The sequence below is a fragment of the Aegilops tauschii genome, chromosome 4 (genome assembly GCF_002575655.3).
Source record: "Aegilops tauschii subsp. strangulata cultivar AL8/78 chromosome 4, Aet v6.0, whole genome shotgun sequence".
NCBI lineage: Eukaryota > Viridiplantae > Streptophyta > Magnoliopsida > Poales > Poaceae > Aegilops > Aegilops tauschii.
In genome coordinates, this window is record NC_053038.3 from 478,719,182 (window position 1) to 478,740,088 (window position 20,907).

General features: G+C 47.1%; 2 protein-coding genes across 2 annotated transcripts; both read right to left on the reverse strand.

Annotated features, from left to right (window-relative positions):
- Positions 1 to 6,983: 6,983 nt before the first annotated feature.
- Positions 6,984 to 8,715, reverse strand: LOC109768718 (tryptamine benzoyltransferase 1). The gene is made up of 2 exons (XM_020327452.4): positions 8,257 to 8,715; positions 6,984 to 8,134 (listed from the first exon to the last, which is right to left on the reverse strand). The coding sequence occupies exons 1-2, from the start codon at positions 8,620 to 8,622 to the stop codon at positions 7,205 to 7,207; spliced, it is 1,296 nt and encodes a 431-aa protein (XP_020183041.1). The 5' UTR covers positions 8,623 to 8,715; the 3' UTR covers positions 6,984 to 7,204.
- Positions 8,716 to 16,488: 7,773 nt separating this feature from the next.
- LOC141021980 (uncharacterized) lies at positions 16,489 to 20,358 on the reverse strand. Its single transcript, XM_073497850.1, has 4 exons — positions 19,816 to 20,358; positions 19,579 to 19,741; positions 16,764 to 16,907; positions 16,489 to 16,508 (listed from the first exon to the last, which is right to left on the reverse strand). The coding sequence occupies exons 1-4, from the start codon at positions 20,356 to 20,358 to the stop codon at positions 16,489 to 16,491; spliced, it is 870 nt and encodes a 289-aa protein (XP_073353951.1).
- Positions 20,359 to 20,907: the final 549 nt, after the last annotated feature.

The following is a 20,907-nucleotide window of genomic DNA, read 5'->3' on the forward strand; positions in this document are numbered from 1 at the left end:
TCATCAAAACTTATAAGAATTGGGTGAATTATAACTTGAATAACTAAAAAATAATTGTTGAAATTTCCACAATTTCCTATATTTTGGGAAGGTCCAAAAGTATTATGTTGCCCAAATTTTAAATCAAGACAGAAGGCACCTACATCCTTCCCATCTCACCACCCTTTGTTGTATCGCCGGTTCCCCTCGCCTTCGGCCAGCGGATCTGGCACCATGATGCGGAAAACCTTGGATCATTGCTCACCATGTAGTCTTTTTTTTATGCTAAGTTTATATGTACATAGAAGGGGCGGTGCTCTAGCACCACTGTCCAAGCCAAGGAACTGTCTACCTCATCGTAATTCAGTGAATTATGATCGAAATAACTCCAAAACAGTTATTGGAACTTCCAAAAAGAAGATATTTCAAGAAGATCAGAATAAACAGAAGACACCCACATCGCACCCATTTCATCACCCTATGTGCATCCCCCTTGCCTCTAGCGGCCGATCTAGCAGTACGACACGGAGAACCTCAGGTCGACGCTCACCATGTAGTCTAGGTTTTTTATGCTAAGTTTATAGATGCCTAGAAGGGCGGTGCTCCAGTGGTGGATACAATGTCGCATGGAGGCAACATCCTCGTCTTGACAAGGCTGTCACTATCCTTGTCTTCACATGGCGATTTTATGGTTTGACATCTTGTCTTGTTTTGCCGTCGGTGTTATGGTTATTTTCATGTATGCTTCTACATCTTTATCCTTTTTGCACACGGTCAGGTGATGAAGCAGCAATTCAACAATCTGCCTCGACAGAGGTGTGTGTCCGGCGGCAGAGTGTTTGGCAGTCTCAGGTTGTCACATAGTAAGGTGGATGACTAAGAAAGCTCTTCAAAACCTTCGATATTATTTTGGATTGTGCATGTTTTGTCTTCAACGACTTCTTCTCTAGAGGTATGGGGAAAAAAATCAAAGATGCAAAGGCCAAAGGTAGAGACGACCAACTCGAAATATTGGTAAATAAATTTGTAGCTGCTTGTACTGAGGTTAGAAGTTTTTGCCCTATAGACATGGAATGGAAGTAGTCAAAGATATGGAGGCTAGATGTAGAGATGACCACCTCACAAATGCTTGATAGTTTTAGATTCTTTTAGGAGAAATTGTTGCCGCCGACACTCTCGTATCATTTTCCTTGATCTACTTATAGTTATCCGTCGTTATTGTATCATCAAGGGTAAAACTAGACAAAGTCAACTAGTAGCGACACCGAACCATGACTTGCTCTACGCGCTTAGCTCTCGTGTTGGTAGCTAGGTATCGACTGGTTCTTTACCCTGCACATGCATGCATCCCGATTGATGCCGTGCACGTCAGAATTAGACAAACGCCGGTAGCTCTTACAAGACCAAATCGGGGGTTGGTATGATGCTCCATCTCCGGCGCCGTGCCGCACCCTGCCCTGGCGTGCGTCAGAAGAACCTACGGCCGTCCCTATGACCACCGGCCGGGATGACCCTGCCTGCGACGGCGAAAATGTTTTACGGAACCATGGTTCAGCTGAACCTCAGTGGCGGAGCCAGAAAATTCGGACAAGGGGGGCCAACTATTGTTAAATCTTGTTAGGAAGGGCCAATCCATGAAAAAACATCAATTTTAGCAAAAGTAAATCTTTGTTAATATTCATTCTAGGCTTAAATCACAGATGTTAGGGGGGCAGGGCCCTGGCTGGCACCCCCTGTCTCCGCCACTGCCAAACCTACGCTTGACATCATTGATTTCTAGACACTATTTATAAGGATCCATGCATGGTTTATTAAAAAAATGCAATTCGGCTGAACCATGGTCCTGAATCACGTCTCTCGACGGCTCCTGCGACGGCGAACATCGAGCAGGCACACATCTCCGGTGACGGAGATGTTCGACGGACGATGTTCCCCAGGAGAAATGACGTGCCAACCGATGCATCTCGCGCGCGTGCGCACCTCTTATACTGTGTAATCTATCTAATCTATAGTATACATCCAGATTAGGTTGCGCTCTGAGCACAAAGCAGCTGGTCCAGAAACAATTGAAAATCCCGGGGAAGAGGCTAAAAAAATTCGGTTGTCGCGTTGCCATCTGTATCGGTTTACAAATCGCTCGTGTCATCGTGTGGTTCCTGCCACAGTTTGGATAATGCAAATCGTTAATTATTCAGCCAGCAACTTGCCTGGTTTTCGCTACGCACACGTTTGTCCCCGGTCGTGCGTACCGAGATCTTTTATTTCTTTCTGGAGAGGTGCTGAAATACGGAGTAATATCTAACTCATATAACTGTCAATGAACTGGAGCTTTATTTGGAGCACAGTGCCTGTGGATCGTGCCTGCCTCGCGATGATAAGATTTCAGCTACAGCAGGAACTTGCTCTCAGAGTACAGAGGGGTTTATAGAGTTTAAATAAAAGGCAAGATCACAATTTAGTTCTTAGGCAGATCCCACAAATTATATATGGAGGAAGTTTTTTCCAGTTTGAGGGATTAAGGCCTATCTAGCAAATCCCTCAAACCAATAGTCCTTAAAAAATATAGCTTTGCATCCCTTAAAACGCAACCTCTAGCGTAATTTCTCTGGAAACGCAGCTTCTCAGTAAATTTAGGCGGCCGTCCAACCTTCCTCTCGGCACCGATTTGCCTCGCCTTGCCTCTCACCACCGACGGTGATCCCCGTCGGCAAAACCGTTGCCAAAATTTTAGTTCTCACGCAGATCCCAAAAATCATATATGGAGGAAAACAATTTTGTTTGAAGGATTAAGGCATATCTCGTAAATCCCTCAAACTAATACCCATTCAAAAATATAGCTTTGCATCCCTTAAAACATAACCTCCAGCCCAATTTTCTCTGGAAACACAACTTCTCAGTAAATTTAGGCGGCCGTCCAACCTTCCTCTCGGCACCGATTTGCTTCGCCCCGCCTCTCACCGCCGCCGTTGATGCTCGGTGGCAGAACCGTTCTGCTTTGCCAGCCCGCAGCCCCGCCGCCGATGAGGCCACTATCACATAGCTTCTCTCGGTCGTCGCCGAGGTCCATTTTCACCGGAAATCGAAACGACATTGGAGATGGCATACCAAGCTCAGGCGCAATCCCTAGCCGGATAATGGTGCAGGAACCGGCCAAGTAGACCGCTCCAGTCATCCCTGTCGCCACCCCTACATCATGGCCACGTTCGTTGCCTCCACGGCCGGGAACCGACTCTACGTCCTGCTAGGTAGTGTCACCGGAGTCCTTTGCTGCAGGCCCTAGCCAGAGCTCTATCACCAGTCGTCGTCTCTCTGACCCCGTCTGCCCACAAGGTATTTGCCAAATTGCCTCTGTCATTATTATTTTCCTATATATATATTTTTTTCTATTTTTCATCGAAAGAAGGTCTCAAATGGATCGTGAAACTCTCCATTGAATAGATGAATAGGTTGTGGGAGATTATCTTCGATGATCCGTCGTCATTGGAGGATGAAGAAGAAGATGAATTCGAGTTGGCGGCTGCTGTGGTGGCGATGGAGGAAGATTTTAGGATTGGTCGAAGGATTTCTCCGAGATAGGATCATGGGTCATGATGGTCTAGTGAGGGATTACTTTGCACCAAATGTAGTATACCCCCCTTATTATCTCGGTGCCAATTCCGTATGCACTGGGACCTCTTCAACGCCATTGTAAAAGCTATGGAGAAATACAATACTTTATTCTAGGTGAGAAGGAATGCAACGGGGAAATCAAGTGCAAGTCCATTGTTGAAGATTACAATAGTCATTTGAGTGCTTGCCCGAGCGATGCCATCGATGACTATGTTCATATTGGGGAAGATATCACCCTCGAGTGTGTGAGACGATTCTGCGTAGCTATGATCGGGATCTATGGACCGGAGTACTTAAGGGCTCCCACTACTAAAGATATCGAGAGAATCACGACAAAAAGTGAAGAAAGAAGTTGGTCACCGATGCTTGGATCAATTGACTGTATGCATTGAACAGGGAAGAATTGTCCGATGGCAAGGGAAGCTCAACACAAAGGGCATTGCCATGATCCAACCATCATTCTTGGGGCAGTTACATCACATGATCTGTGGATTTTGCACGCATACTTTGAGATGCCTTGATCTCACAATGATCCCAATATTCGCCAGTGATGTCGTCTTTTTGCAAGGATTTTTGCAGGCGACAATCAACCTTGCAACCATATTGTTAACTAGGTTAGATCTGATCGTTACCAACTTCGATTTGCAGTGGAAAAAGAATTGGTGAAGATCATCTTGAAGTCCCTCAAACCGTCCCACGAACAACTCCATCCAACAAGAATCAAACACACACCCCTCTATGGATTGCACACATATGACACCAGTGATCCGACAGTGCTTCATCGTCTTGAGCTAGACGTTGCCGGAGTAGAAGAGGCAGGAGGAGCAGCTCTTCGGGGAGAAGAACTATTTTGGAAAAACTAGAGGGAGAGAGGGGGCACCCGAGGTGCACACAAAATTGTGTCTCAATAGGGGCGCCCCATGGGGATATATAGGTGGAGGGAGGGGGAGGCCGAATTGAAGGAGGGGCCTCCCTTCCTTAGGGTGGCAACCAAGGAGGTGGGGCTCCTCCCCAAACCCTAGCCGCACTCCCAACTTGGGGGACAAGGCAAAAGGGGGCGCCTACATTGTCCTGAAGGTTCCTATTCTAGGCAACCCGTGATGCCTATAATATTTCCAAGGGGCTCCCATTAAATTCTGGATCCCTCCTACACTATTATTACATCCTCCTTAACCTTTTCCACCTATCCGGTTTTCTCCAAAACACTTTCGGTTTCTCCAAAACTCTCACGGTTCTCTCTCAAAATAATTTTTTTATCTCCGAAACTTTCTTGTGATATTCTGCTATGCTCCTAACTTATCTAATACTCAACAGATCAAACTTTCTTAGGCGTGTGACCCTGGAGGTTCGGTGAAATATAGACATGACCGAATTTTTTTTGATCAATGATCAACAGCGGAACCATGCATGGACATCCATATTGACCTCTATACTCACACGAATGATATTCGAGTGAACCTTTAGCTACCGTATGCTATTCCTTTTGCTTCACGACACTTTACAAAACCAGAAGTAAAGATATATTGGCATCCCCGTGAGTCAAACACATTGTCACTATGCCAATCTCCTCGTTACTGATTTTATTCTCTTTTCTCGTTCACGTGTTTTGGCATACCCGTGAGCAAATCACGTTGTGTCTGGCCAAACTATGATGGATGCCATCACACCGAGAGGTCCCTAAGAATATCACTCCGTCGCAGGAGGAGGGAAATCCCAGCCTCGAGCTATCTAGTCCCTCATCATATGTTTCTGATGAACCTGTAAGTTCCTGTTATAATCACCCTGTTACGGTTGACGTTAGAACAACCCTAAAGCGTCCAGTATGAAGTGACTCGATACTCTCATGATCTAAGGAATTGTGCATACGTTAACTTTCCCATGTTATGGACTATAGACTTGTGACAATATCATCTCTTAGTATAATATACAACTTGGGTCAATTGAACACGAGTGTTCTTTCAACATCGTGCCCTCAATGTTGTTGGTCATCGTTACACTTAACTATGCCCATGATCAGCAAAATAGAACCATCATGCAACACTTGGGCTAGGCAAGACTAGACATCTTATTTTAACATTTATAATTTTACACATACACATGAGTTTTTCTCTGAACTTCTTGGTTATCGCAGGTTCGAGAACCATTGTAGTCATAACATAGAATATAAACATTATTTATAAAACTGAAAATAAATAATGCTCGGATATTATTGCCTCTAGGGCATATTTCGAACAATCTTCACCAACCTTGTTGTCAAGAACAACGTTCAACAACAACGTTTCTGTAGCAGTCATGACTACTTCATCTACAAACGAACAATATGCATGTCATATGTCTCTAATTATGGTTGTTGTTGCCTGTGTGATGCTGCTAGTGCTATGGATGCTAATAATTGTTTTAGTCATGAATAATTTACTACAATTAATAATGAAATTGTCTAATCATCTTGCACCATGAAATAAAACACAACACAATAGCTAAATGTCAGTCGACTGACTTTAACTATTTGTGGTTAGTCGAATTTGAAGGAAGGAAGGAGGCTCGAGGGAAGGAAGGAGAAGGAAGCGGCTCGCTGGAGGTCTACCCCATCATCTATCTTAGAGTGTGTGTGGGGGGGGGGGACGGCGGTGGTGGGGTGGTGGTGCAAGTTCGCCGGAGAAAAACCGGTCTTCTTCGGGGCTAGAGGGATGGCCAGGGGTGGCAGCACGACGATGGGCCGCGGTCAGGGGGACGGCGGCGCGGCGAGGCTGCACGGGAGCGCCGCCGGCCGCGGGTAGTGGTGGCAGGCGGTTTGGCCGGCGATCGGTGCGGCGGTCGAGGAAAGGAGATTAGCTGAAGGAAGAAGAAGGGCTGCCCACCATTCGATCTACATCCAAAGGCCCAAAACGATCGACCGACCCAAATTTGAAAACGAAACTGCCGGGCACACGACAGTTCCCGGCCGATATGCAGACGCCGTTGCAATCTAGCGGAGTGCAAGTGCTCGCTAACTGCATCTAATGGTGGCCGCAGCGTGTCCACCGTGAATCAGCCGCATTTTTATCGTTTGCATAGCAGCACTCATTTGAAAATCAATCAACTTACATCTAGCCATTCCCAAAACACAATCATGGGGTCGAAAGATTCTTTTTATCTTTCTTAAATCAAATATCAGTAGACACTCCAACAAACCAAACGGATGCGATTGAGAGTTCTAAAAAAACAAAAAACAAAACAGTTTGTCTAACTCATATCTAGATGTTTTTTAAGGATGTCACATCTAAACTCCCACAAGTATATAATATAGCAACAAGGAAAAAAACTAGAACAAAAAAATAGACCACAAACAGAGTGGACATCAACTTAGATGTGACATATGTCACATCTAGATGTGTCCTAGACAGACAAAAAAAAGATTTCTCATAAATATTTTTATTCTTAAATGATCGAACTACTTACACAGGTCAACCTCCACGGTTTTGGCTAACAACTCAAGTGCAGGTGATTTTACAGATAACATCTACATACTGTACATACACTGCATAGTTCCAGTGCAATTGTTTCATAGTAATAAACGTGACCTTTTCTAATGACAAGCATCCATGAATGCAAGCGATTCCAACCCCTGGCGGGTCGATCAATCTAACGAGTAGCAGATCTGCTCGAACGCCGCGACGTGCTCCTCCGCGACGGCCATGAAGAGGTCGACGCCGCCATTCGCCTTGCGCGACGGCATGAAGATCATGAGCCCCTCGAAAGGCAAGTCCGGCGGCACGAAAGCGGACGGTGCGCCGGTGCCAAAATCGAGCTGGTGGAACCTGAATCCCAGCCAGCTGTCCACCTCTGCGTCCGGGCAGAACATCGTGCCGGCAGCGGCCGCCGTCGCGACGAGCTCCTCCCCGTTCGCGTCCGCCACTCCGCCGAAGTCCACGAAGGACTGCACGTACTCGTCGTTGATGCGCGCCACGGCGTCGCGGATGACGCCGATCACGCTGCCGTAGCTCGAGTTCAGGATGTCCCGGACCTGAAGCCTTGGGAAAGCCCAGAGCACCATGTTCCCGAAGAAGTCCATCGGCACGGGAGGGTCGGCCCTGCCCCTGCAGTTCACGGCCACCCTCACCTTGGTGAACTCCTCCGGCTTCAGCTCCCGCGCCGCCGTGAGCTTCTTCCAGACGTGCGCTAGTAGGCACTGGAACGTGCTGCAACGGGTGCCCACCCGGGATTTGAGGTCGGCGACGAACTCGGCCGTGAAGTGCAGAGTAAGATTTTTGATCCTGTCCATGGGGACGACGGCATAGGTGTCTCCTTCTCCACACGTGAACTCCAGTGACCGGTGGTCGAACACCGGCGTCGGCGTGCTTCCAGGCAACGCAGTTCTCGCACGGTCGAGGAACGGGGTCGGCGTGGTGAAGTCCTTGCCCTCGCGCACCGCCGTCGCCCACGCGGTGAAGAACATGCTCATGGAGTGGCCGTCGGCGGTGTGGTGGTGGCAGCTTATGCCGACCACGAGGCCGCCGCACCTGTACCTGTTCAGCTGGATCTGCAGCAGCGCCGCCCCGATGTTCTCCTGTATATGCAAGAAAAAACAAAACATATTTGCAGCGTCCAAAAGCTTGGTTCATGCATGCATGAGTGCGATGTGTGCATGTGACGTGAGTCGTGACAGAAGCAAAATCAAGCAAGAAATACCTCTGGCAACGTAGGGTAGAGGTCCTCGACGCCAGCGGCCATGCGGCCGTCGACGAGCACGTCCGCCAGGTCGACCGGGACGGTGGCCTCGATCAGGAGCACGCCCTCGTTGTTGACGTGGAGGAAGCGCCGGCCATGGTCGTCGAGGGCGAGACGGCTCGCCAGGTGAGGGTACGGCGCGACGGCCTTGAGGAGCCCTTCCCTGAGCGCCTCGTTGGACGGCGCCGGCGCAGGGTACGCGAGCACGGTGGGGACGAAGATGTCCAGGGCGGCGCGGTCGAAGACGGTCAGCGGCACCTTCTCGCCGACGAGCGGGTGCGGCGTGCTGTACACCGGCTTCACCATCGTGCTGCTCGTAATCTCCATCGATCCGATTCTAGTGTTTTCTAGCACTATGTGACCTCCAGTACTCTCTAACACTTTGCGACCTCGAGCAGTGTGAGCGCGAGCTTAATTTGGTGAACGGATTAGAGGGACACGAGCCATTTATAGCGGATTCGGCTTGCTGTGGCCGGCATGATCACCAGAGAAGTAGAAAACGACGTGGACACTGCACCTAACCAGGTACGTACAGTAGGTTTCGTTCGAGGAATGTGGAGTACGTATTTGACATTTCGGCCTGTCGGTTAAGGAGTCACCGTTAGGTCAGCTGCCCTGCCCATGGATGAGAGCGAGAGGGAAATAAGTATGCACGCACGAACGTGTGTTGAACTTGGGAGACTAGTGCTATCATTTTCGTGTCATTTGGTGTCGCATTGGACCTAGTTTAGCTAGATAGAGTGTGCCCATGGGTCATGGTTTTTGGCTGGGTTTTGCTAACTCACGATTTTCACCTAGTTTTTCTCTTCTCTAATCCAATTCACCGATGAATGTAAGATTTCCACCGATAAAAATGCCCAGACCTATCAAAGAATTTAAATCCAATGGAATTTGATACAATAATTTGGTGTGCCCAATGATTATCCATCTGAGTTTTGTCTGCCTTCTCATCTTAATAAGTTTTCACGAATACATAATGCTTGCGTATATTTTAATTGATAGAAGAGATTAGTACAAGTAAAGATACAACGCATGACACGAACACGAAAGGGCGTGAACATGATGCCCAAAAAAGTGAGACATCGGATGCTCGGCCTAAACAAGGAAACACCACAGCTAAACCCCATAGTCCAGACTCAAGCCATGAAAGGCGAGGAGACGGGACACAGGAAACCTTGACAGCTTTAGGGCTTCAAACTCGGTTGGATCAACGTACCCCACCAAGAGCGCCAGGAGATCGGCAAGTAGGCTGCAGGACCTGGCCTAGTCGGAGGCGAAAGACATGGGGGGAGCACCGTCAAAGTCGTACATAGCATCCTGGAAGCCCTTGCCTTGAGCGGCAGCCCTAACCAATGTGATGTGCAACATCCCCAAAACCAACACCAGGACACCATGAGCGAACAAGAGTGGTGTCATCGTCGTCCAATCCAAAGAATTGGACCTAGAGTTTCCCCCCAGTGCTCGAAGAGGGGCACAGATAGAACACATGATAGGGCGTCCAAGAAGGGAACGACATTGCAAGCGTCACCGCTGCAAGCATCGGCAAGCCAAGATAGTATTTCACCCCTGCCCGAGTCTGACCAATCCCGTAGCCGCCGGATCAGGATGTGAAGACGTAGAGATCAAACGTTAGTCAAAACCGCCACCACATAGAGGAGTTACACCCGCCGCCGCACGGAGGCACCGGAAAGCAATATCAAACAGGGAAAAATACCGGAGAAGTGTAGTGAAAAGGAGTAAAACTTTAAAATGGTCATAACCAAAGGTAAAAGGTGGAGGATGTATTAATTAAATGGAGCAAATATGTCATTTAGTCATATCTGGAGGATAAAAACCAGAATATAGTCAAGAAAAGGAACCCCTAACTCTCCCCTGGTTATCTTACATGGATAATGCCAATTTATTTATTTATTGAGTCGTGGACAATGCCAACTTTTAGTTCTCCAACAAAGTATAAGCATACAGTAGTCGGTCGATGCTACAGCCCAGCGGCCTCTGAGGTACGCACGCAAATGCGTTTTCTGGGCAAGTACACTCACGTCGAGGTCAGAGCGAGCAGGTTCCGAATTTTCTTTGTACATACAAGGGGGGCAGGTAAGCAATATTTTATGGGTTTGCAGTGGACCCTATCTGTTCCAATATCATGTCGTCCCTCTCCTTGAAGCTGAGAATATCTCTAGCAGAGCCCTTAAAACTGGACCCTTAAAATAACATTTACAGGCCACATAAAATTTGGTTTTCAGGTTGATTTTGTTCCGCGCAGAACAGACCCTAAACAGTCCATAAAACCGGATACCCCCCACCCCCCCTCCCTCGAAAACGAATATTCCCAGCCGCCCGGTCTGCTCCTTCTTCCTCCCCTGAACAGACTCTTTCCGGACGGCGGCCAGGACGCGCGGGGCGGCGGCCGGGATGGGCAGGGCGGCGGCCCGGACGGGTGGGGCGGCTTCCCGGATGAGCAGGGCGGCGGCCAGGGACGGACGGGGCGGCGGTCGGGAGCGAGCCATAAAGGTTTTGATGGCAGTTGGACTCCCGCCAACGGTCTTTCGGATATACAGGACACCCTTGGGTTGGCTCTGAAATCCTTATTTTCACAGGTATAGTGGGGATGTTTTTCACGCCACTTCAAAAAGATTATAGGTCAGAGTAGTATACAAGTTCTATTTGAATCGTTTTTTCAGCCTAAAACTATAAACCAGCAGTTATTTTACATTTTTATGCATTTTAAGAGGTCTGCTAGATATGCTCTTAACGGAGGCAACAGGCATACGGCTTCGGCCGGCAATCCCTCCCCGTTGACCACCGGCCCGAAGTGGCACGCACGGTCGTTCAGCCGTCAGTCTACAGCTATAGCTTGATCCACAGACCACACAACGATTGCTTGCTCGACCGAATCCAATATTATCAGCTCTTGCGTGTGCACGATTTGATCAAATCCACTATTTTAGTAGATGCTCCGGGCGCAAGGGTGCACACCTACCTACCTGCCAACTACGGCGAGCGATCGCCAAGGATAATGTTTGGATTGCCAGAGAGAACGAGTTTGGCAAGGTAGCTAGCTCCAGGTTGATCTGTCTATTCACAGCGTTGAGGAAAAAATATGCATTTGAGAGTTTAAAAATATTCGGCCGGTTCTTGCCGGAGAAACAGAGAAGAAAAATATGCGTTTGAGAGTTTAAAATAGTCCAAGATTCTTTGCTTGGAGGAGTACTATATTCGGGTTCAAGTGTCGGACACGATGAGGATAGCTAGTACGTCCAGGGAACAGTGGACTTACAAAAATCCACAAAAGGATTGTGTTGTGTGGCAACCAAATGAGTGAGTGCTCTGTCCAAGCAAACTCCCTATTGTGTGTGTGCTCTTCAAGAGCAAACTTCTGTCTTTTTACCTTTAAAAGAAAAGGAGAGAGCTCCTCCTACAATTGTTCTACTGTATTTTTTTTTGAAACGGAGGCAAAAGATTTACCTCATCATTTAATTAAGAGGAGAATAGAGTTTGATTGTTTACAACCCACGATAACACGCCACATGGCAACTACTCACGTACTAGAATGTCCCCTAGTTTCTTAGCTCCCGCCGTCACCCATAGTCTAGCGTCGGTAAGAATGTTGTTGAGTAGGATCGGCGGCGGCGCGCTCTTGTGACGGAAGATGCGTGCGTTCCTCTCGTTCCAGACGGTCCATGAAACAAGCATTATGAGGGAGGCCATGGCCTTCCTATTGGGAATACCCAAGCCGGTCATGTTCGCTCACCATTCCTTGACGGAGGCTTCAAGGTGCCAACTGGAAGGGTTCATATGGTCCAGAATTAGCTTGTCGATGACCAGTCTCCACAGCCTATTGGTGAAGCGGCACTTGAAGAAAAGGTGAGCCCCTGTTTCTTGCTCCCTCCCACAGAGGGCAATGACCACAGTTCTACTGTATTTTCAATATGTATATGGCAAACAAAAGGTTATGTAAAGGCAAGAAAATAAAAATTAAAAAATATACATCAGATGGTACTATCCAACTCGAGTTCTTGGAATCATGGTGATATTGCAAAGTCACTAATCTGGCTTCAGCATCATAGATGTGAACCAACGAGAGATCAATGCACTACTTTAAAGAGCTCAGAAACATGTTTTTGATCATGTGTTTCAGAAGGGAAAGACCCTGTTTGAGCATGAATTTCCATGAATCTACACTTTGGGCTTCCCTTCTAAATATTTCCCCATTTTTTTGGCTCCAAATGTTCCATCAACCTAAGATAATTATGTTCATGCCACTTTGCTTGGTAACAACTGGTGAGCCTGAATGAATTTCCCCTTTACTTGTTTGGAATAATGCTTGCCCAACAGTCTTGAGAGTAAGAGCAGTCTCAGAACAGATGCATTAATGTCTCTTCAGCTTTCTCATTGCAAACCACACACTAATAACAATCAAGATGCATAGATTTCCTCCTCAAGAGATTTTTGGTGTTGACTCTGTTATGAAGCAAGAGCAGACATATCTTCAGAGTTCACAAAGGAGGCAAACGATTAGCTCCTCCTATCCTATTTTCATTAATGAAACCAGCACAAATGGAAAAGACCGCAAGAGGATTAAACATTTTAAACGCTCAGCCGAGAATGGCGTTTTGGAGGCCGAGCTCCATGGAGGCCTTTATTTTTGAAAAATTCAAATTCAAACTTTTATGTTTCAAAAAATTCTGAAAAAATATGCGTGTATGTAAGGATGTAACCCACATGTGTGTAAAATTTCATGATAAAAAACGTTGAAATGCGGCATGTAAAAAAAAGACAAATTCATGGCCTGAGAGGATGAATAATATCATGTGTTAAACAGCCCTAGATTTGTCTTTTTTGCACAACCCTCATTTCAATGTGTTTTGCCCTGAAAATTTACACACGTGTGTGTTATGCCTTCATGTATATCTGTACTTTTTTCATAATTTTTTGAAATGTAAAAATATGAATTTCGATGAAATTTGAAATTTGAATCTGGAGACCTCCAATGAGCTCGGTCACCAAAGGCAATTTCCGCTCAGCCCAGCTACTACTATCTCCTAGGGATAACAACATAGCCTGGCCTAGGAATAGGAGAAACTTCATCGGTGATATTACAGCTTGGTTCATCACCATGATCATACAAAACCCTCCGCTTTTTTTGAGATAAGATGGCAGGTGCTCTGCCTTTTCATTATAGATTAGGAAGATATAGGGAGGAGCAGAAGTGCTCAGGAAAAGTAAAGAACAAGAGAAAGATCCAGTTGAACAAAGCACTGGCTATACACACCGAGAGCCTAAGGTACAGCAAAAGAAACTAGGAACAGGTTGAGGTCGGCATCAATCATGGAAAACACACTCCACTTCCTGCTTCTTTCTAGAGAATTTCATTTAGCTTCCAGCAATCTTCTATCAGGCCGCCCATGCACATAGCGAAAGATTTCATTTGCTACCTGCCCGAACAATTTTACTCCCCAGTTCAGCGCTTGTTTGTTTCCCTGTTTTTTCCCTGCAAAATCGACCAGGAATTAAGGTAGTACGCCAGTACCCCACCATATTAATCACAGCATAAGGATAATTAATCTTATTATTATCAAAGCAAGCACCGTTTTTACTTTTCCAAATGCTCCAAAAAATACAGACGCAATGCTAAGCATGATAAGTTGCATATCACGCTTTGCAAATATGGGAATCCAAGAGCTAAACATATCCATGTCAACCTCATCTCAAAAGATTGTCTTCTGTTAAAACACTATTTCCCGGCATCAGCCGCAGAAACACCTTAATTTCCACTCATATTTTGTCTTCCATGTGCGATAGGCGGAAAGCGTCTTACCCTCGTATGAAGGGGCGCCGTACGTGTTTATAGGCAGGGGCGCACCTCCCTGATGATAGCGCATACATGTTGTTGAGATTACAAACTTGAAGGAGAAGGGATAAGAGGATTCGGTTACATGAGATAGAGTTACATTGTAATCTACCTAGAGTCCTACCGAAGCTAACAACCTGAATATCTATCCCTTATGTCACGTTACAATGTGTGCGCTTAACACCCTTCCTTAATCACAACTTCATCAAATTGAGATTATGCTTGAAGTCTTCAAAACTTCGTGTGGTCAAATCTTTGGTGAATCCATCTGCAACCTGATCTCTAGAATGCACAAAATGAATGTCAAGTTGCTTGTTAGCAACCCTTTCTCTGACAAAGTGAAAATCTATCTCTAAGTGTTTTGTCCTGACATGAAACACGGGATTAGCAGATAGATAGGTAGCACCAAGATTATCACACCACAAACATGGAGCTTGAGTGTTTTTCACACCAAGTTCCTTAAGAATGGATTGAACCCATATAACTTCTGCTGTTGCATTTGGCAATGCTTGTACTCTGCCTCTGTACTGGATCTGGACACAGTTGCCTGTTTCCTTGCACTCCATGATATCAAGTTGGGACCAAAAAACAATGCAAATCCACCAGTGGAGCGCCTATTGTTGGGGAACGCAGTAATTTCAAAAAAAATCCTACGCACACGCAAGATCTATCATAGTGATGCATAGCAACGAGACGGGAGAGTGTAGTCCACGTACCCTCGTAGACCGTAAGCGGAAGCGTTATGACAACGCGGTTGATGTAGTCGTACGTCTTCACGATTCGACCGATCCTAGTACCGAAAGTACGACACCTCCGTGATCTGCACACGTTCAGCTCGGTGACGTCCCACGAACTCTCGATCCAGCTGAGTGTCGAGGGAGAGCTTCGTCAGCACGACGGCGTGATGACGGTGATGATGAAGCTACTGGCGCAGGGCTTCGCCTAAGCACTGCGATGATATGACCGAGGTGGATTATGGTGGAGGGGGGCACCGCACACGGCTAAAAGATCAATGATCAACTTGTGTGTCTATGGGGTGCCCCCTCCCCCGTATATAAAGGAGTATAGGAGGGGGAGGGCCGGCCCTCTCTATGGCGCGCCCTAGGAGAGTCCTACTCCCATCGGGAGTAGGATTCCCCCCTTCCAAGTAGGAGTAGGAGAGGGAGGAAGGAGGAGAGAGGGAGGAAGGAAAGGGGGGCCGACACCCCTCCCAATTCGGATTGGGCATGGGGGGGGCGCCCCCTCCTAGGCCGCATCCTCCTCTCTCCCACTAAGGCCCAATAAGGCCCATACACTCCCCGGGGATTCCGGTAACCTCCCGGTACTTCGGTAAATGCCGAACTCACCCGGAACCATTCCGATGTCCAAACATAGCCATCCAATATATCGATCTTTATGTCTCGACCATTTCGAGACTCCTCGTCATGTCCGTGATCACATCCGGGACTCCAAACAACCTTCGGTGCATCAAAACACATGAACTCATAATATCGTCACAGAACGTTAAGCGTGCGGACCCTACGGGTTCGAGAACTATGTAGACATGACCGAGACTCATCTCCGGTCAATAACCAATAGCGGAACCTGGATGCTCATATTGGTTCCTACATATTCTACGAAGATCTTTATCGGTCAAACCGCGTAACAACATATGTTGTTCCCTTTGTCATCGGTATGTTACTTGCCCGAGATTCGATCTTCGGTATCTCAATACCTAGTTCAATCTTGTTACCGACAAGTCTCTTTAATCGTTCCATAATGCATCGCTCCGCAACTAACTCATTAGTCACATTGCTTGCAAGGATTATAGTGATGTGCATTACCGAGAGGGCCCAGAGATACCTCTCCGCAATCGGAGTGACAAATCCTAATCTTGATCTATGCCAACTCAACAAACACCATCGGAGACACCTGTAGAGCACCTTTATAATCACCCAGTTACGTTGTGACGTTTGGTAGCACACTAAGTGTTCCTCCGGTATTCGGGAGTTGCATAATCTCATAGTCATAGGAACATGTATAAGTCATGAAGAAAACAATAGCAAATAAACTAAACGATCAAGTGCTAGGCCAACGGAATGGGTCAAGTCAATCACATCATTCTCCAATGATGTGACCCCGTTAATCAAATGACAACTCATGTCTATGGGTAGGAAACTTAACCATCTTTGATTCAACGAGCTAGTCAAGTAGAGGCATACTGGTGACACTCTGTTTGTCTATGTATTCACACATGTACTAAGTTTTCGGTTAATACAATTCTAGCATGAATAATAAACATTTATCATGATATAAGTAAATATAAATAACAACTTTATTATTGCCTCTAGGGCATATTTCCTTCACCTATCATCCATGCTACCTACCCAATCAGAATCAAAAAAGGCACTGACCAAAGTAGATGGTGACTTGCTAAAATTAAGACCAATGCTCAAAGTATTTTTGACATATCTAACTATACGTTTAGCAGCAGTCCAGTGAACAGTGGTGGGTGCATGAAGAAACTGGCATACTTTTTTGACAGCAAAAGAAATATCATGTCTTGTCAAAGTCAAGTACTTTAATGTACCTACTAGATTCATGTATTTAGTGATGTCCTCTTTACTCAGAGGTGTACCTTCTGTAAGAGATAGTTTCTCAGAACTTGATAATGGAGTAGGTGAGGGTTTACAACCTTGCAAGCCAGCCTTTTTTACCAAATCAGTGGCATATTTTTCCTGGGAGAGATGAAGTCCATCATCATGTTTCTTCACTTCAATCCCTAGGAAATAATGGAGATTCTCAAGATCCTTAAGAGCAAAATCTGTACTCAAATCCTTCACCAGTCCTGCTATCACCTCATCAGAGGAACTTGTAACAATAATATCATCAACATATATGAGAAAAAATATGGATGTATCAAGTTTATTGTAAATGAACAATGAGGTGTCAGACTTGGAAGGAACAAAACCAAGTGTTTGCATCTTGTGACAGAGACGTGAGTACCATGCCCTTGGTGCTTGCTTTAACCCATAAAGTGCTTTGTCAAGTTTGCATACATAAGAGGGTGCATCTTCATTTTTAAACCAGGAGGTTTTTCATGTATACCTCCTCTTCCAGAATGCCATGAAGAAACGCATTCTGTAGATCTAGCTGTCTGAGACTCCATCCCCTAGAAACAACAATAGATAGAACAAGACGGATTGTTGCAGCTTTAACAACAGGACTAAAGTTGTCCTCATAGTCTATACCATACCGTTGCTTGAAGCCCTTCGCAACAAGTCTAGCCTTGTAACGATCAATGGTTCCATCACATTTTCTCTTAATTCTAAAAACCGACTTACAATCAATAAGGTTTTTACCTTGTTGTGGAGGGACTAGATGCCACTAGTTATTTTTCTCTAGTGCCAAGTATTCTTCCTCCATTGCCTTTTTCCATTTTTGAGCACCAAGTGCCTCTTCAAGAGTGCTTGGTTCACCTGTAGAACAAACTATGCCATATTTGGTTATGTGTTTGTAATCAACAGGTTGTATCACACCTTGTTGTAGCCGTGTTCGTCGTTGTGATGGTGCACCAGGATCGACCATCACAGAAGATCCCGAGCCACGCACAGGAGTACTGGGCATAGAAGATCCCAAGGCAGATTTGCCTCGCGCTGGCGCTGGATCCTTGGTGGCTGTGGCCCGCAACGCAGACTCAGTAGGAGCCGCAGAAGATCCCGGCCTCCCCACCAGCTCATCATGGGCACATGATTGTGCGGGCCCGTGCGAATCTACACCGGATTCAGCGCCCGTCAGCCGCGGCTGAGTGCGCCGCTTGTAGCACCGTGATTCATCGGGAAATCGCACGCCACTTGGGCCACCAGGGAGCTGCCAAGTGGTAGGCGATGATTGGTGTGGGGCGGGCGCTGTGCTGCCTCCACCTGAGGGCTGGCCCGTGGCAGGCGCGGAGTCGCGGGCGGTCACACGGGCGGGCGGGTCTGCTATCGGCTCTGGCGCGTTAGCCCGCGCTGATCCCGGCGCTGATTCCCTACGCTGCTGCTCCTGCAGCAATCCCCAGGAGGATCTGCTCCCCATGTCGTGACACATCAAATATGGCACTTGGGGCTGATTTCTTCATCATTTTCTTTTCTGTTTTTCATCACCACTTTCACCTGTAACATCACAAGCCTCATGTGCATGGCTAAGAGGGTTAGTCATCCCTGGATCATCACAATTATTTTCTCCCCCTTGATGAAAACCGGTGAGATGAGGGGGCAAGAGAAGTATTTCTTGATGAAGTAGAGCACCGACGTTAGGGTGAAGATCAGCAAAGGGAAATTTTGTCTCGTCAAAAATGACATCGCGTGAAATATAGACACGGCCAGTGGAGATGTCAAGGCATTTTACACCTTTATGAGGAGGACTATACCCAAGAAAAACGCATTGCTTTGAGCGGAACATAAGTTTGCAATTATTGTATGGGCGAAGATTGGGCCAACATGCACAACCAAACACACGAAGTGATTTATAATCAGGTTTGGTGTGGAGGAGTCTCTCTACTGGAGTTTCATTATTAATGACACGGCTAGGAAGCATGTTGATGATGTGGACAGCTGTAAGAAAAGCTTCATCCCAAAACATGAGGGGCATGGAGGCGCCAGCTAAAAGAGCTAGTCCTATCTCGACAATGTGTCTGTGTTTACGTTCTGCAGAACCGTTTTGTTTGTGAGCATGAGGGCATGACACATGGTGAGAGATGCCAAGATTTTGGAAGAAAGAGTTTAACTTTTCATACTCTCCCCCCAGTCTGATTGGACAGTAATGATCTTGTTGTCAAACTTGCGCTCAACAAGAGCCTGAAATTTTTGAAAAACCTGAAAAACATCGGATCTTTTCTTAAGTAGATAGATCCAGGAGTATGTGCTATAGTCATCGATAAAACTCACGTAATATGTGTGTCTACCAACGGAGCTAGGGGCAGGTCCCCAAACATCGGAAAAATCAATTGCAATGGTTTGGTAGAAACACTAGTTGATATTGGATATGGTAATTGATGACTCTTAGCATGTTGACATGAATCACAAACTGTTTCAACATTGCGCTCACCACGGGAGCTTATTTTTCCTAAGCAATCTTTCAACTAAAGAAGAAGAGGCATGGCCTAATTGATCGTGCCATCGTGTTGACGAAAGTTTGGCAACACCATAGGCTCGTTTATTTAATCTTCTACACTCCGGAATCAACTGGTAGAGCCCTCGAACACATCTACCTCGATAGAGAACTTTCTTCGTTGCCTGATCCTTGATAAAAAAAACAAGGATGAAACTCGAGGAAGACATGATTGTCAATGGAAATTCTATGAACGGAAAGAAGATTCATACTAGCACGAGGGACATGCAAATTTTTTCTAAGATGAAGTTTGCGATGGGGAGTTTTGATAATTGTATGACCAATGTGATGGATCCTCATACCTGCACCACTAGCAGTGTGGATTTGGTCCTTGCCGCGGTATTTTTCCCGCATGGTCACCTTCTTGAGCTCGCCGGTGATGTGTTCGGTGGCACCAGTGTCGACATACCAGTTGGTGTCGATGCTGTAAGAACCATCCGCAGCTGCAACCACCTTGTCCTTATCCTGGGAGGAGGAGGAGGAGTCGTATCGGTACCAGCAGTCCTTGGCGCTGTGCCCGAGCTTGCCGCAGATCTGACAGGGCGGCGCATCAGGGCGCGCTCTGTTGGAGCCGCCGCCGCCGCCCAGCGTCCCTTGGGGTTGTTGGAGGAGGACCGCTCGGCGCGAGGATTGACGCTGCTGGAGGAGTTCCCGCTGCCGCCCGATCTTGCCTTGCCGCGTGGAGGTCCGTTGCGGCGGCCGCCGCGGCCACTAGAGGCTGCGTTCATAGACGACTTGAAGCCGCCCGAACCCTGGTAGGGTGCCATGCGTTGATCAAAATTGCTCAACATGGTGAACAGCTCATCCAGGGTGACGGGGTTGGTGCGGGCGTCGAGGGCCGACACCAGGGGCTGGTACTCCATGTCCAGCGCGTGGATGATGTAGGAGACGATCTGGTCGTCTTGCAGGGGTTTTCCGGCCGCGTCGAGTTCATTAGCCAGGCCGCACATGTAGGCGAAAAGGGTGGCGACCGGCTGGGTTCCCTTCTGCGCATGAAGCAGAGCCGTGCAGATGTTGTTGATGCGGCTAAGCGAATGCGAGGAGAACATGGCCGCCAGGGTCTTCCAGAGCGCGTGTGTCATGGAGATCGCGGTCACTGCACCAACACCTCTTTGGAGAGATTGTTGAGCAGGTACCCAAGCACCTGTTGATCCTTCCGGACCCAGATGGGGTGGAGAGGGTTGGGCTCGGTGGAGTCTTTGCCATCCTTATCCTTGCCAGGAAGAAAACGGGCTGGCTCCGGTGTGCTGCCATCGGCATAGCCGAAGACGCCAGCTCCCCTTAGCTGCGGCGTGATCTGGACGCGCCACAGTACATAGTTCGTACATGTGAGCTTCTCCGTGACCTGGTTGTTGAGACCGATCTGGGAGGAACCGGAGGAAGACATAGCTAGGCACTAATGGAGATTGAAAGCTAGATGAATTGGAAGGGAGTTGCTCTGATTACCATGTGCGATAGGCGGAAAGCGTCTTACCATCGTATGAGGGGCGCCGTACGTGTTTATAGGCAGGGGCGCACCTCCCTGATGACAGCGCATACATGTTGTTGAGATTACAAACTTGGAGAAGAAGGGATAAGAGGATTTGGGTACATGAGATAGAGTTACATTGTAATCTACCTAGAGTCCTACC

What these genes read in the sequence shown, in the direction of transcription:
- LOC109768718 (XM_020327452.4), bottom strand. Translation starts at nt 8,622, where the DNA reads ATGGAGATTACGAGCAGCACGATGGTGAAGCCGGTGTACAGCACGCCG. An exon ending in TCTACCCTACGTTGCCAGAG is followed by an intron (nt 8,135 to 8,256) that starts GTATTTCTTGCT and finishes TTGCATATACAG; the next exon opens with GAGAACATCGGGGCGGCGCT.
- LOC141021980 (XM_073497850.1), bottom strand. Translation starts at nt 20,358, where the DNA reads ATGACACACGCGCTCTGGAAGACCCTGGCGGCCATGTTCTCCTCGCAT. An exon ending in GCGCCCTGATGCGCCGCCCT is followed by an intron (nt 19,742 to 19,815) that starts GTCAGATCTGCG and finishes TCCTCCTCCCAG; the next exon opens with GATAAGGACAAGGTGGTTGC. An exon ending in CCACACTGCTAGTGGTGCAG is followed by an intron (nt 16,908 to 19,578) that starts GTATGAGGATCC and finishes ATTATTTCCTAG; the next exon opens with GGATTGAAGTGAAGAAACAT.